This window comes from Sinocyclocheilus anshuiensis, unplaced genomic scaffold (assembly GCF_001515605.1).
Source record: "Sinocyclocheilus anshuiensis isolate Anshui unplaced genomic scaffold, SAMN03320099.WGS_v1.1 scaffold1384, whole genome shotgun sequence".
Taxonomy (NCBI): Eukaryota; Metazoa; Chordata; class Actinopteri; order Cypriniformes; family Cyprinidae; genus Sinocyclocheilus; species Sinocyclocheilus anshuiensis.
Genome location: NW_015542401.1, coordinates 104,827 through 116,569, shown reverse-complemented (window position 1 = coordinate 116,569; position 11,743 = coordinate 104,827). Strand labels below are relative to the sequence as shown.

General features: G+C 35.2%; 1 protein-coding gene and 1 long non-coding RNA gene across 2 annotated transcripts; both read right to left on the bottom strand.

Moving 5' to 3' along the window:
* Window positions 1-1,135: 1,135 nt before the first annotated feature.
* Window positions 1,136-4,177, bottom strand: LOC107692932 (C-factor-like). Its single transcript, XM_016492136.1, has 6 exons — window positions 3,956-4,177; window positions 3,252-3,306; window positions 2,652-2,839; window positions 2,043-2,207; window positions 1,794-1,904; window positions 1,136-1,692 (listed from the first exon to the last, which is right to left on the bottom strand). The coding sequence occupies exons 1-6, from the start codon at window positions 4,100-4,102 to the stop codon at window positions 1,579-1,581; spliced, it is 780 nt and encodes a 259-aa protein (XP_016347622.1). The 5' UTR covers window positions 4,103-4,177; the 3' UTR covers window positions 1,136-1,578.
* Window positions 4,178-11,037: 6,860 nt separating this feature from the next.
* On the bottom strand, window positions 11,038-11,633 carry LOC107692937 (uncharacterized). Its single transcript, XR_001634693.1, has 3 exons — window positions 11,540-11,633; window positions 11,416-11,442; window positions 11,038-11,080 (listed from the first exon to the last, which is right to left on the bottom strand). It is a non-coding gene; the product is annotated as an uncharacterized LOC107692937 (long non-coding RNA).
* Between the last annotated feature and the right edge of the window lie 110 nt (window positions 11,634-11,743).

Here is an 11,743-nt window from a genome sequence, read left to right as displayed (position 1 = left end):
AGAGTAAACTTACAGCTATCTGTAAGTTTAAACATAATAATATTTATCTTATAATTAATTATTGATGTAGCCTACTGTTTTTTTTTATTTATTTGAAGACTTTCTTAGTTTCCAGTTTTGTAAATAAAAAATGTGAAGAATATATATATTTTTATTATCATAAAACGTATGGGGTAGGTTGTCACACTGGAACCTGCCATTAAATAGCTTATAGGCTTTTGTTCTTTTCTTTTTCTTTTTCAAATAAGTAAAAAAATTAATAAAAAGTAAAATTATTGTTAAAAATATTTAAAAAGATACTTTGAAACAGAAAACACGCATTACATATGGCTTTTGTGATAGATTCTTTTTTATATATATTATTTTTATTATCATAAAACGTATGGGGTAGGTTGTCACACTGGAACCTGCCATTAAATAGCTTATAGGCTTTTTTTCTTTTCTTTTTCTTTTTCAAATAAGTAAAAAAATTAATAAAAAGTAAAATTATTGTTAAAAATATTTAAAAAAGATACTTTGAAACAGAAAACACGCATTACATATGGCTTTTGTGATAGATTATTTTTTATATATATTCAATAAGTTAAATGTAGACTATAATTTCTTACTTTTTCTTTTGATTTTGAGGTGAAATGACCAGGACACGTTTTCATGAGCTTCACTCTTAAATCAATCTAACAGAACAATTCAATAGTGTTGGCCGCTGCTTCTTCTGGAAGTCTTCTAGCATTTCAATGCTGTAATCGATCTACCTTTGTTTCTCTGATCCGTGATGACATGGGTTGGACAAACCTTATCATATCTTTAACTCCTGCATCTCCATACTGTATTGATGAGACATAAGCAGATATTATGTAGGCCTATGTAAGTTATGTATGTAAGTTACTCAACCAGTGGTTCTCAACGGGGGGCCAATTTAGTCTTAAAATTATTTGAACTGATTTATATGAACATAACCTTAATAAAAAAATAACTACAGCTGGCCTTAAAATCAAAAGGGTTGAAACCCACTGCACCAAAATGGGTATATTCCTTAAACACTAGAGGGCGTACTGTACCCATGTAAAGATCGCGATATTCACAAAATATTCATTAATTTATGAGACACATAGTGGCAGGAAAGCGCTCACAATTCTTTTTCTTTGTTATTGTACATAATTTTATTGTCCTTTCTAGAAATCTCAGTTGAAGAAGGTCATGTTGTGGTTGGCTTTGTTTCTTTTGGCTCTCTCTTTTACATTTTCCTCATCTTCCTTTCTTTATCCATTCTCCCATTGTCTCACAGCTAATTTGATTACAATTGCTAATATTTAATTTGGAAAGTCTGCAATACAAATATTAGTTGGGGGAAACTTCAAGGCATAAGAAATCTGTTTTCATGTTTTTATATGAGATCTTCCTCACATGCATTACACTAATATGATGGCATATTTTTCATTGCTGTTTTACAAAGTTTGTGAACTTATACTAGAATTGCTGTTAGTAACATTTTTCTCAGACAAACCGCAGACAGACAAAAAAGTGGAAGTACATGTCAAATTTAAGATGTGAGCACAACACACAAGATGAGTTGCGTAATCACCAGGGGATGTTTTTGCATTCCCAATCTAAAAGAGTTCCACTGTCTTTCTCGGTGAGGCTTGTGATGACTTTCATCATACTGCTGGTGCTCTCAAGTGTCGTCAGGGGAGCCTGAGGGTGCCACCAGAAAAATGTCAAATGTGAGGCTGCCAAAGAAAGTAAACCAGTCTGAGATGAATGTAAAGAAATTTGTAACAAGCACTTTGTATTACCTCTGGGCCTCCCATTTCTGTCTGGACCCATCCTGGATGGAGAGACATAACTAGAATGCCATCCTTTTTGAAATCTTCTGCCAAGCAGCAAGTTAACATGTTCAGTGCTGCCTGAAGTAAAGAAACAGTCAAGATGTAGTAGTTTTAATTTTGATTTATGAGTCAAATAAAGCCTATGGTTAATAATACTTGAAGAAATGTTTATGTTTTGTTGTCTATGGATTACAGTAAAAGGGCTTGATGAGGTACCTTGCTGACCCGATAGGGGTACATTGGAGACACAGAGAAATTCTCAGGGCATCTGGTGATGGATGACAGCAGTGTGGAGACATTGATAATAGCTGACCTACTGCAAGACATGCTTGTTTGATGAGGAAACTGAGCTGCAGCCTTGCACAGGAGGGGATGGAAATCCTGAAAATGAATTCATGTAATTTACCGTAAAGGGGAAATGTTACACAATAAAATGTTTGCCTTGTTTTCCAGTACAAATATCTAAACATTACCAAATCAAGAAGGGGCAAAATGACTTTAAGTCTTGTTTTCTGGGGGAGAAAAAATAAATAAATAAATAATAAAATCAATTAAAATTACGTGAGTTTATGCTTTGAAAAAAAAAAGAAAAAATATCTGTCAGTGGAGTAAGAATAAGAACAAAAACCTTTATTTAAAGAGAAAACAAGATTATCTTTCTTACCCGATTGACAGATGTTTTTACTTAAGCATACTTGATTTGTATACATTTTTTAAAAGAATAATACTTAATATCTTAAGTCACATACAATTTTTTAGATATTTATAATGAAAAACAAGACTAAGTAAGACAATCATTTGTTGCAGTGTTGAAGGTTCACCCACCTTTGCGATGAGCATGGGTCCTACAACATTGGTTGTGTACACGTCCACCATCTCCTGCATTCCTGTCTCTGCTAGGGATCCTGGGATGTTCACACCAGCATTGTTGATGATCAAATTCAGGCCTTTGCCCTTCAGCTTGACTTCCACCAGTTTTGAGGCCTTTGCGATACTAGTAGGACTGGTCGTGTCTATTGAGAAATTAGGTAAACCAACATTATATTAGATTAAAAGAGTAGTTCATCCAAAATTGAAAATGTTGAAAATTTGCTGAGTTTGTGTTTTTATCAGAGCAAATTTGGAGAAATTTAGCATTACATCACTTGCTCATTAATGGATCCTCTGCAGTGAATGGATGCCAAACAGCTGATAAAAACATCACAATAATCTGAGCAAATTATGTAATGCTAAATTTCTCCAAATCTGATGAAGAAACAAACTCATCTACATCTTGGATGGATTAAGGCAAAGTACATTGTCAGCAAATATTCATTTTTGGGTGAACCAATCCTTTAATCTAGGTAATGACAGTCCTAATGAACAGAATCATGACTCAACCACAAAATTACAACAACGTTCATTATTTTATTATTAATCTCCTACCAAGTTGGACAACCGTGATCACATCGTGGTGCTTCTGAGCTAGTTCCTGGAGATCCTAGAAGACAAGCAGTTGGAAGTGCTTTCCAGGATGTTTTAGAAATACACATCTTCATAAAATGACACACACACATTACGTGTCACACTTCACCCTTTAAATGCAGCACAGAAACAGCAGAGTTGCCCAACAAGTTTCAGTGCCACAATGACTCATCTATGTCGTCTTTGTAAAACTCAAATAGTACAGATAGTACAAAGTTCAAACCATTTTTTTTTCATATAGCACGTAGTGCATTGGCATTTACTGAATTTAAACAAAAACATTATGCTAAATGGCAATGACAACATCATTGACAACATTGAAAACATATAGTTTTTATGATTTCAGAAACACTTTACAATAAGATTTGTTAACATGTTTTTTTTAGATACCATGAAGTAACAATTAACAGTACTTTTAAATCTAAATGAATCTTTAACATTTCAAGTTGTATAAATTAACTGAATTGTATAATTTTGTAAATTAATTATACAATATAATTAAGTATAGTAATTAAGTTTTATAAAATAATTAAAATTAGTTAACATCAATTACGAACAAGCATTAATTAACAAGGAACAGTAGTATATATTTAGAAATTAACTTACCAATTGCACACAGGTAAACCAGTTGAACTTTTCTATACAGTGTTAGTATGGCTTCTTACCTGTGATCTTGGTCCATTTGGGTCTCTACAACCAGCAAAGATCTGAACTGGAGACAAGGGTGAATCAACCAACTGGCGAACCAACTCAAGTCCAATTCCACGGTTTGATCCAGTCACCAGAACACTGTCACATATTCTAGATGCCATTATCAGTCAAAAGCTCGTTTGTGACCTGCACTCAGTCTACAATGGAAGGCATTTACATGTATGTTAGAGTGTATGTATTGGATGTGTGGGAGTAATCAGGGTTATGGAGTAATAAGTCTATTAACTCTTTAAAGGTCTGTGAATGTTTACCGCAACTGCAACTGCTTACGCGTCTGTTAGTCTCTCCCAGACCACAAAGCTGCCTTCCTCCCTGACAGAGAGAACATTACATTTACATTACATTTACATTTACTCATTTAGAAAGTGTTTTAATCCAAAGAAGCTTACAAATGAGACATGCAGTATAAAGCTGATATAAATGAGTAACAAATCAGATGTCTTCTCAATGTCATTCTATTACCATACATTGATTTAAATCAGTCTTGACTCTGATTTTCTCTCATGCTTAAGTTTGACTGTAATTCATGGCCAAAAACAAGTACTTTAACTCAGATTCTCATGATACTTAAATATACAGATATTGATATCATTTTATTGTCTTATATGATGCCCAAATCACTAAACAGCAGTGACAGCAGAGCATTAAAAAATAAAAAAATAAAATTCCAGACCACTAGATTGAAGAGCTTTTTATTTCATAGAGCCTCAAGTTATTCTTTATAATTAGCCACAAACATATCCATAGACTGATGTGGAAATACATGTTAAACGTAAGAATGCTGCGGAACTACACAAGAAATGTTGAGTAATCACTGTGGTATACTACTGCTGTGCCAATTGACTGTCTTAGATGCTTGTGATCCCAAGTCACCTTCAAAATATCTAAATACCTCTAACACAAAATAAATTAAATGTTAAAAATATTTTTAAAAAATCTTAATTCAAATTTTACACATGAATTTAAAAAATGTGCATCATGCTTTATGCTTAAAACAATAAGCAAATTACTAATGAGGTAAGAGAAATACATTATATTATATATTTTTTATATAATTCCATAATACAATTTATGAAAAATTATATTCTTAATATACACTGTTCAAAAGTTTAATCAGTATGATTTAAAAAAAACTTCTTGGGCACCAAATCAGCATAGAATGATTTCTGAAAGATCATGTGACACTGACACTGCTGAAAATTCAGCTTTGCCATAACAGGAACAGATTACGTTTAAAAAAATATTTTATATAAAATAACTGTAAGGCATCTGCAAGAAATGGGACCAAAATGCAAATGAGCAGACAATGGTATTTTATTAACAAGACGTAGACTAGAACAGCAGGGGGGAATGAGGAGTCAGAACAGTCCAAACAGGGCAGGGCAGACGACACAATACGGGCAAGAGGGATGACCACTGAGACAGTCCGAGATGGCCACGGACTCTAGCACGGAGGAGGCAGCTCCAGACGAAGGACCATGCAGGAACACAGGGAACCCATAGCTTGAAGTGAAACTCAAATGTCGCACCAGTCTAGCCGCCAGGTAGGGACTCACAGAACCAGAGACTTGACACGTGAGAGAGGAGAGCTGCTTCCAGGCAGTGGGGGTCAGTGGCCAGGGAATCTGGGTTAGGGCAAGACAGGACAAAACAAAAACAAACAAGATGAGACTCAAGACAACACAACGACACAAGATGGACAATTGAAAACAAAGTGAACAAAGCAAAAGTAATAAATAACCAAAACTATCCAAAGAAATAATCAAAGAGTAAAAAAAAAAAAGCCAAGATTCAAAAAAGGAACTGAAACCACAAAAACAAGAGGAAATGAAAATCTAAATCAAAAAGAGAAACAAAACTAGATAAGAATGCACAAAATCAAAAGAACAAGAACTAAAGACAAAGGAAACGAGAATGTAAAATAACTAGATAAGAGATCAAAAAAATAACTTGAGCAAGATCAAAAGGATAAATTCTGGACCAAGAAACAGGTAAACACCAAAACAAACTAGGAGAGGCACAAGCAAAAGGAACCCAATATATGGAGCAGCACACACGAGGATCAGGTGAAAACGATCAAGCAGACAAGGGCTAAACAAGGGGGCGTGACCAGGGGAAACAAGGAGGTGGGACAAGAGCACATGGCCGACAGAAACAGAGACAGAACCATGTGCTTAAACCCAAAACAAACAAAGAAACATTGAACAAAGAAAGACAAGACAGTCAGGGCAGGATCCTGACAATAACTGCAGCCTCGGTGAGCATAATAGAACTTTTCAAAGCACTTATATGTAAACAATATGAATGGTGTTTACCTATTGACTAAATGTGATCTTCAGGTACGCTCACCTTGGTGATTATTAGGGATCTTCCAATTATAATTTTGCACACTTTGCCATTTTTACCCGCTTTTGCATCCTGGATGCTCACATCCGTGTAGCTGATGATCAGATTGAGGCCTTTGTTCTTCAGGTTGACTTCCATCATCTTTGCAGCCTTTGTGATATAGAGTTTGTGAAATACAGATATAGATTGATACAAAGTTTGTGAAATACTTCTGAGAAATTAGACAGAACATTGTTTTATATGTAATACAATCAGTAACAACATCAAAAGATAGAATACATAATCAGTGTTGTAAATAACTGCTTATTATAATGTTAATTTAAGCTGGTGTATCAGCTGTTATCATATACTGGTGCTTTGACATAATAGCAGAAACAGGAGGTTCGACATGACCTACGTGTGTTTATCTTACAGACATGCAAATAATGTGTCACAATGCACCCTTTATCTACAGCAGAGCTGCAGAATCAGGACTAGTTTTGGTGTCACAATGACTTGTTACAAATGAAACGTGATGCAAAATGTCAGAAATGTAAATAAGATCTTGATATATAACATAGCATAGGCATGCCACAAATGTACTAAAGTAAAGTAAAACTAAATCAGAACAAACATTTATGGTGAAGGGAATGAGGATAATCTTATAAGCATTTTTAATGGTTTTCCTCTGTTTTTTTCTTCAAAGATTTGCACTGGAGATTTGGATAATTCAGACAACTGGTGAACCAACTCAAATCCAGTTCTACACTTTGATCAGAACATTATTTTCAAAGTAGAGGGTAATAGTAAATGCTCAGTAAATGTATAATAAGTGCCACCGCGTACTGCTTCCCTCCCTGACTTTACAAAGGCCTTTTCTTCTTAGATAGACTAACAACTAACATATTTCAAGAACATGCAAGTATCATCAGCGTAATGCCTCTGCACTCTTAAAAGTAAAGATTTTTTGTAGTGATGCAATAGAACCATTTTTGATTCCCCAAAGAACCTTTATGTCAACAGTTCTTAAAATAAAAATGTTTTTCTTTGTGTGAACAATATTTCAATATTCATAAGAACCCGTTTAGAGCCTTTAGAAAGATTCCATGGAATTTAACGGTTCTTCATGGGACCATCAATTATATACATTTAAGAGTGTGATATGCTGCCTTTTTTTGCTATTTTTTTTAGCTGTCTTACAGTAAAAATATGTAAACATCCTTAAAATAAGATAAATGTATTTGAAAGACAATATTGTGTAGGATGATACAATATGTTTTCAGAGAATATATCTTGAATTAAGTTTTTTATTATTTTTATATTTAGCACTTTATGACAAAAACAATGAAAAAAAAAACGTAGTAATATTTGTGCCATTTGATAAAAAAATAGTTTCAAATTTTGCAGAAATTAAAGCAGAATTAAGGCACCTGTATTAAAATTTTGACTGACAGGACATTGAAATCACAGGATGGTGACAAAATGCAGAAGCAAGCAAAATGAGATATTATGGCCACTAGGTGGCAGAACTTAATTACTTATGTCACCAGGGTTGAAAAAGGGGTTTAAAAAAAAACTCCTGTCTGAATGAACAATTGACAATAGTCCTTTAAAATAATACACACTTAATTAAAAGTTTTTCCAAAAAAGTGATCATTAAAACATGCAAAACGTTCAATGTCATCTATAAATTCACACATCGATCTTATCACACACAAACACAAAAGAGACACAAAACAGACTATAACTGTCCCAGACTTCCTCTCATACCTGTTCACAAGCTCTCATACACAGATAAAAAACACAAAACAGCCTCTCCTCTCAAACTAGGACAAAGAGCAGCTGATACAGACATGTAACCATGCTCTCAGATTTCAGATGTGAGGCCAATGGCCAATATTCATGTACCTCCATCATACTGATTCAAACGATGCCAGTCTGGGAAGATGGCAATGGGTTACTGACCAAAAAGCCAGGCAACTAATTCAAAAACAGAGAGGAGAAGTATCTAGTCAGTTGTGTCTGGCAAAGAACATGATGTCTAACAAATCCACAAGTTTGCCATGTCACGACAAGTCAGCAATCAAGTGTTTCTCTGTCACTTGAATTGTTCTTATAAGTTGTGGGACAGGACAGAGCGCATCAGCCTCAAGCTAGAGGCCAGTCATACAATGCCAGGAATTCTTTTTTTCTTTAAGCTAAAGCCTGTGGAATGCTGGGTAGGCAGCTGAGAGGCTGACGACTGCCGGCTTGGGTCTGGTAACCTGCTGAGGGATGTGGGAGAGCCAGGGGAATGTAGAGTCCTCAAAGCAGAGTGTACCGGCCAGTCTGGCAGCATTCTTTACACATAAATGCACACACACCTCAGAAACCCACACAAGCATTCCACATTTCTTTCCTCACAACCTGTATGTCCGAGTGTATCTTTGGTGCATAAACAGCGTTAGCAGAAATGAGTGTCCCTGTATTAAAAATATCACTAGCCTCGTTCCTCATCAAACTTGAATGAAAGCTGGTCTATACTCAATACGTCATTTCCATGCACTAAGAAAGACTTCATGTCCCCACCATGTTGTATTGGGAATCTAAATTAAGTGAACAACAAAAGATGCTCAAAAACTATATATATATATATTTATTTTTTTCCCGATAGCTCAAAAAAAAAAAAAGTTAGTTATACTTTATTGTTCAGCCTTGGCTGAAAATTGGTCTTTGGTCTCGCTTTACATAGAACAATGACAATACAAAACATTCACATAACATCAAATAAATACTTAATATATTCACCCCTCCTAAAACACTGCAGTACTACATTTTATTCAAAAGACTTATTGCGTATGGCACAAAGGTTTGTTTATGCAGTGGGTATAGAAAAGAATCACCCCCTTTAAAATAAATAAATTTTGTTGCTTTGCAGGGGAATTACTCCCCTCAACCCTCTCTTCTTAATTCTTGATTTCCTTCTTTTATGCAAACACAAATTTGATGGAATCTCCATTTCCACTGCATAATTATTATTATATCACAGAGATAGCAAAAAATCTCTCAAATACCACTCTGTTTTGTAAGAATACTTCCTCCTGTCTGGAAAAAGAAAAGTCATATATTGTGTTGATCGTGGTTTCAACATGTCACACACCTTGCATACACATATTAAACATTTCAGATTGAGAATCAGAAAGTAGTTGTTTTTTTTCTTTGTGCAAAGAACTTTACCAACATTATCAAGAAACATGACTCCTTTAAGCTTCTCTGACAATTGAGTCAACATTATAATTGGACCCTACTATGCAAAACAATGATTAAACATACTCTCTTGTAAAATATTTGATGTGTTTTTAGAATAAAATGTGTATATATTTAATTAGAACTAACAGTTCCCAGACCATACGACATAAGAGAAAAATTATTTACGGTTCAGCTGGAGTCAGTTGCAATTTTAATAACACCTCTTAACAGTTCACAAACTGAATGAGTCTGATTCAAACCACTAAATTAGGTTTGAGGATGTTTGATGAATCTTTTTACATCTAATTTCATTCCTGTGATGGCAACCTGAAATTTCAGCCCATGTTACTCCTGTCTTCAGTTTCACATGATCCTTCAGAAATCATTCTAATAGGGTCATTTGGAGCTCAAGAAACATTTATTATCATCAATCTTGAAAACAGTTGTACATTGACTCTTTAATTTAAAATAGTAATTTAATTTGGTTTTACATGTTTAGATCACAATCACTCGTGCTTTATGATTTGAATTATCATTTTGTTTCATTACACTCTGAAGTAGACCTTAGGGTACAATAGGGATGTAAACACCGGAGATGAACAATTTAGTGTGTGGTCAGAGAACAAAAAAATAACTGAGATTCCAGACAGGTAAGATCGGAATGTTTGCTCATTCTGCTGACATGACTGAGGTATGAGGCACCTTTTCAATTTAACACGATCTAAGATCTGTCCTGTTAAGAGGCTGCCTTTTCATTTTGTCACAAATTCACTTATCTCTACCGAATGGTTATATCTGGCTTAAAATGGCTCTAAAGGGCATAATTTGTACAGCAAATCTTCATATTCTTGCAGTGAAATGTGTCCTTTCACATCATTTCTGTTTCTGAAAGGTATGCCCCCTTCCTCAAAAAATTAAAAATTAAAATCAGGTCATGATGACAACAATTTCTCATAATTCAAGTGAGCTTCACCCCTTTTTTCCCTGAATATACAAGGCCAAGTGAAGAGCAGAGGTGGGAGTATTACATATCTTATCAGCTTATACTAAACAGACCTCTCTTGAATAACTCACATTCTCAAGCATCCATCACCTACACTCTTAAAAATAAAGGTGCTTCACGATGCCATAGAAGAACCTTTTTGTCTAAATGGTTCCATAAAGAACCTTTAACATCTGAAGAACCTTTCTGTTTCCCAAAAGGTTCTTTGTGGCGAAATAAGGTTCTTCAGATTACAAAAACGCAAGAAAGAGATGGTTCTTTAAAGAACCTTTGACTGATTGGTTCTTTGTGGAACCAAAAATGGTTCTTCTATGGCATCGCTTGAAGAACCTTTTGAAGCACCTTTATTTTTAAGAGTGTAAGCAGCTACAAACTTAAATAGACCTGGTTTTAAAAACTAATACTCTGTGGGTGAGTATAACAGTCCTATTCACCTGTTTAAACTGTAAACACCAGGTTAATAGGAGCAAAAGCTCCCATCTCCTCCACCTCTGTCCTTCTGCGATGTATCAGACGAGTCTTCCTGTGACGATATAAAATTACAGTGAGTCATTTTAGAAAGGACGACTTAAAACATTCCAAACTGCTTCTCGAGTTTCTGCTTCTCAGGTGAAAAGTCACTCAATAGACCTTAAGCCTCAGCAGGTACTTATCTAACAAACATCTGGTTTGACAGGTTAAATTCTTTGGGTATGAGCGCATGGATGAGCCAGAGGGGAGAACATGGTCAGGTGTCAGACAGACATTTGAAAATTCTCCAGGCATTTCATTTTCGCAATTAAAAACAAATGTGGAAGAGTTTAAATATGTTGTAGGAACCAAACAGGGCTGTCCAAAACACCAACCGTTTCCAAATACCTTATGGGTCAGCTGAGTCACTGATACCTATGTGAAAGAGAGACACATGTAAACTAAAGTTCTCCGCTATATTCCAGGAAATTGTTGGGTCTAGACCAAATGCAGAGTAGATCAAAGTACTGACCGTTGCAGTGAGCAACCAGGATGATCATCTCCCTCCACATTCCTGCATTCTTCTGCTTTCCATCATCATCCGAGCTGGAGAGAGGCCCGCGGAGAGGGTGTGCAGAGCAGAGACTGGACACACAACAAAGGAAACACTAGAAAGAGAAGCTTTATTAAGACCAGTGGCTCAAATACACTAAAAGGAAAAATATGGGGGGGGGGG

Excerpts from the sequence above, each read along its gene's own strand:
- LOC107692932 (XM_016492136.1), bottom strand. The coding sequence starts at position 4,102 with ATGGCATCTAGAATATGTGACAGTGTTCTGGTGACTGGATCAAACCGT. Across the intron at positions 2,840-3,251 it reads GATCACGGTTGTCCAACTTG|ACACGACCAGTCCTACTAGT; the intron begins GTAGGAGATTAA and ends ATTTCTCAATAG. Across the intron at positions 1,905-2,042 it reads ACCCCTATCGGGTCAGCAAG|GCAGCACTGAACATGTTAAC; the intron begins GTACCTCATCAA and ends TCTTTACTTCAG.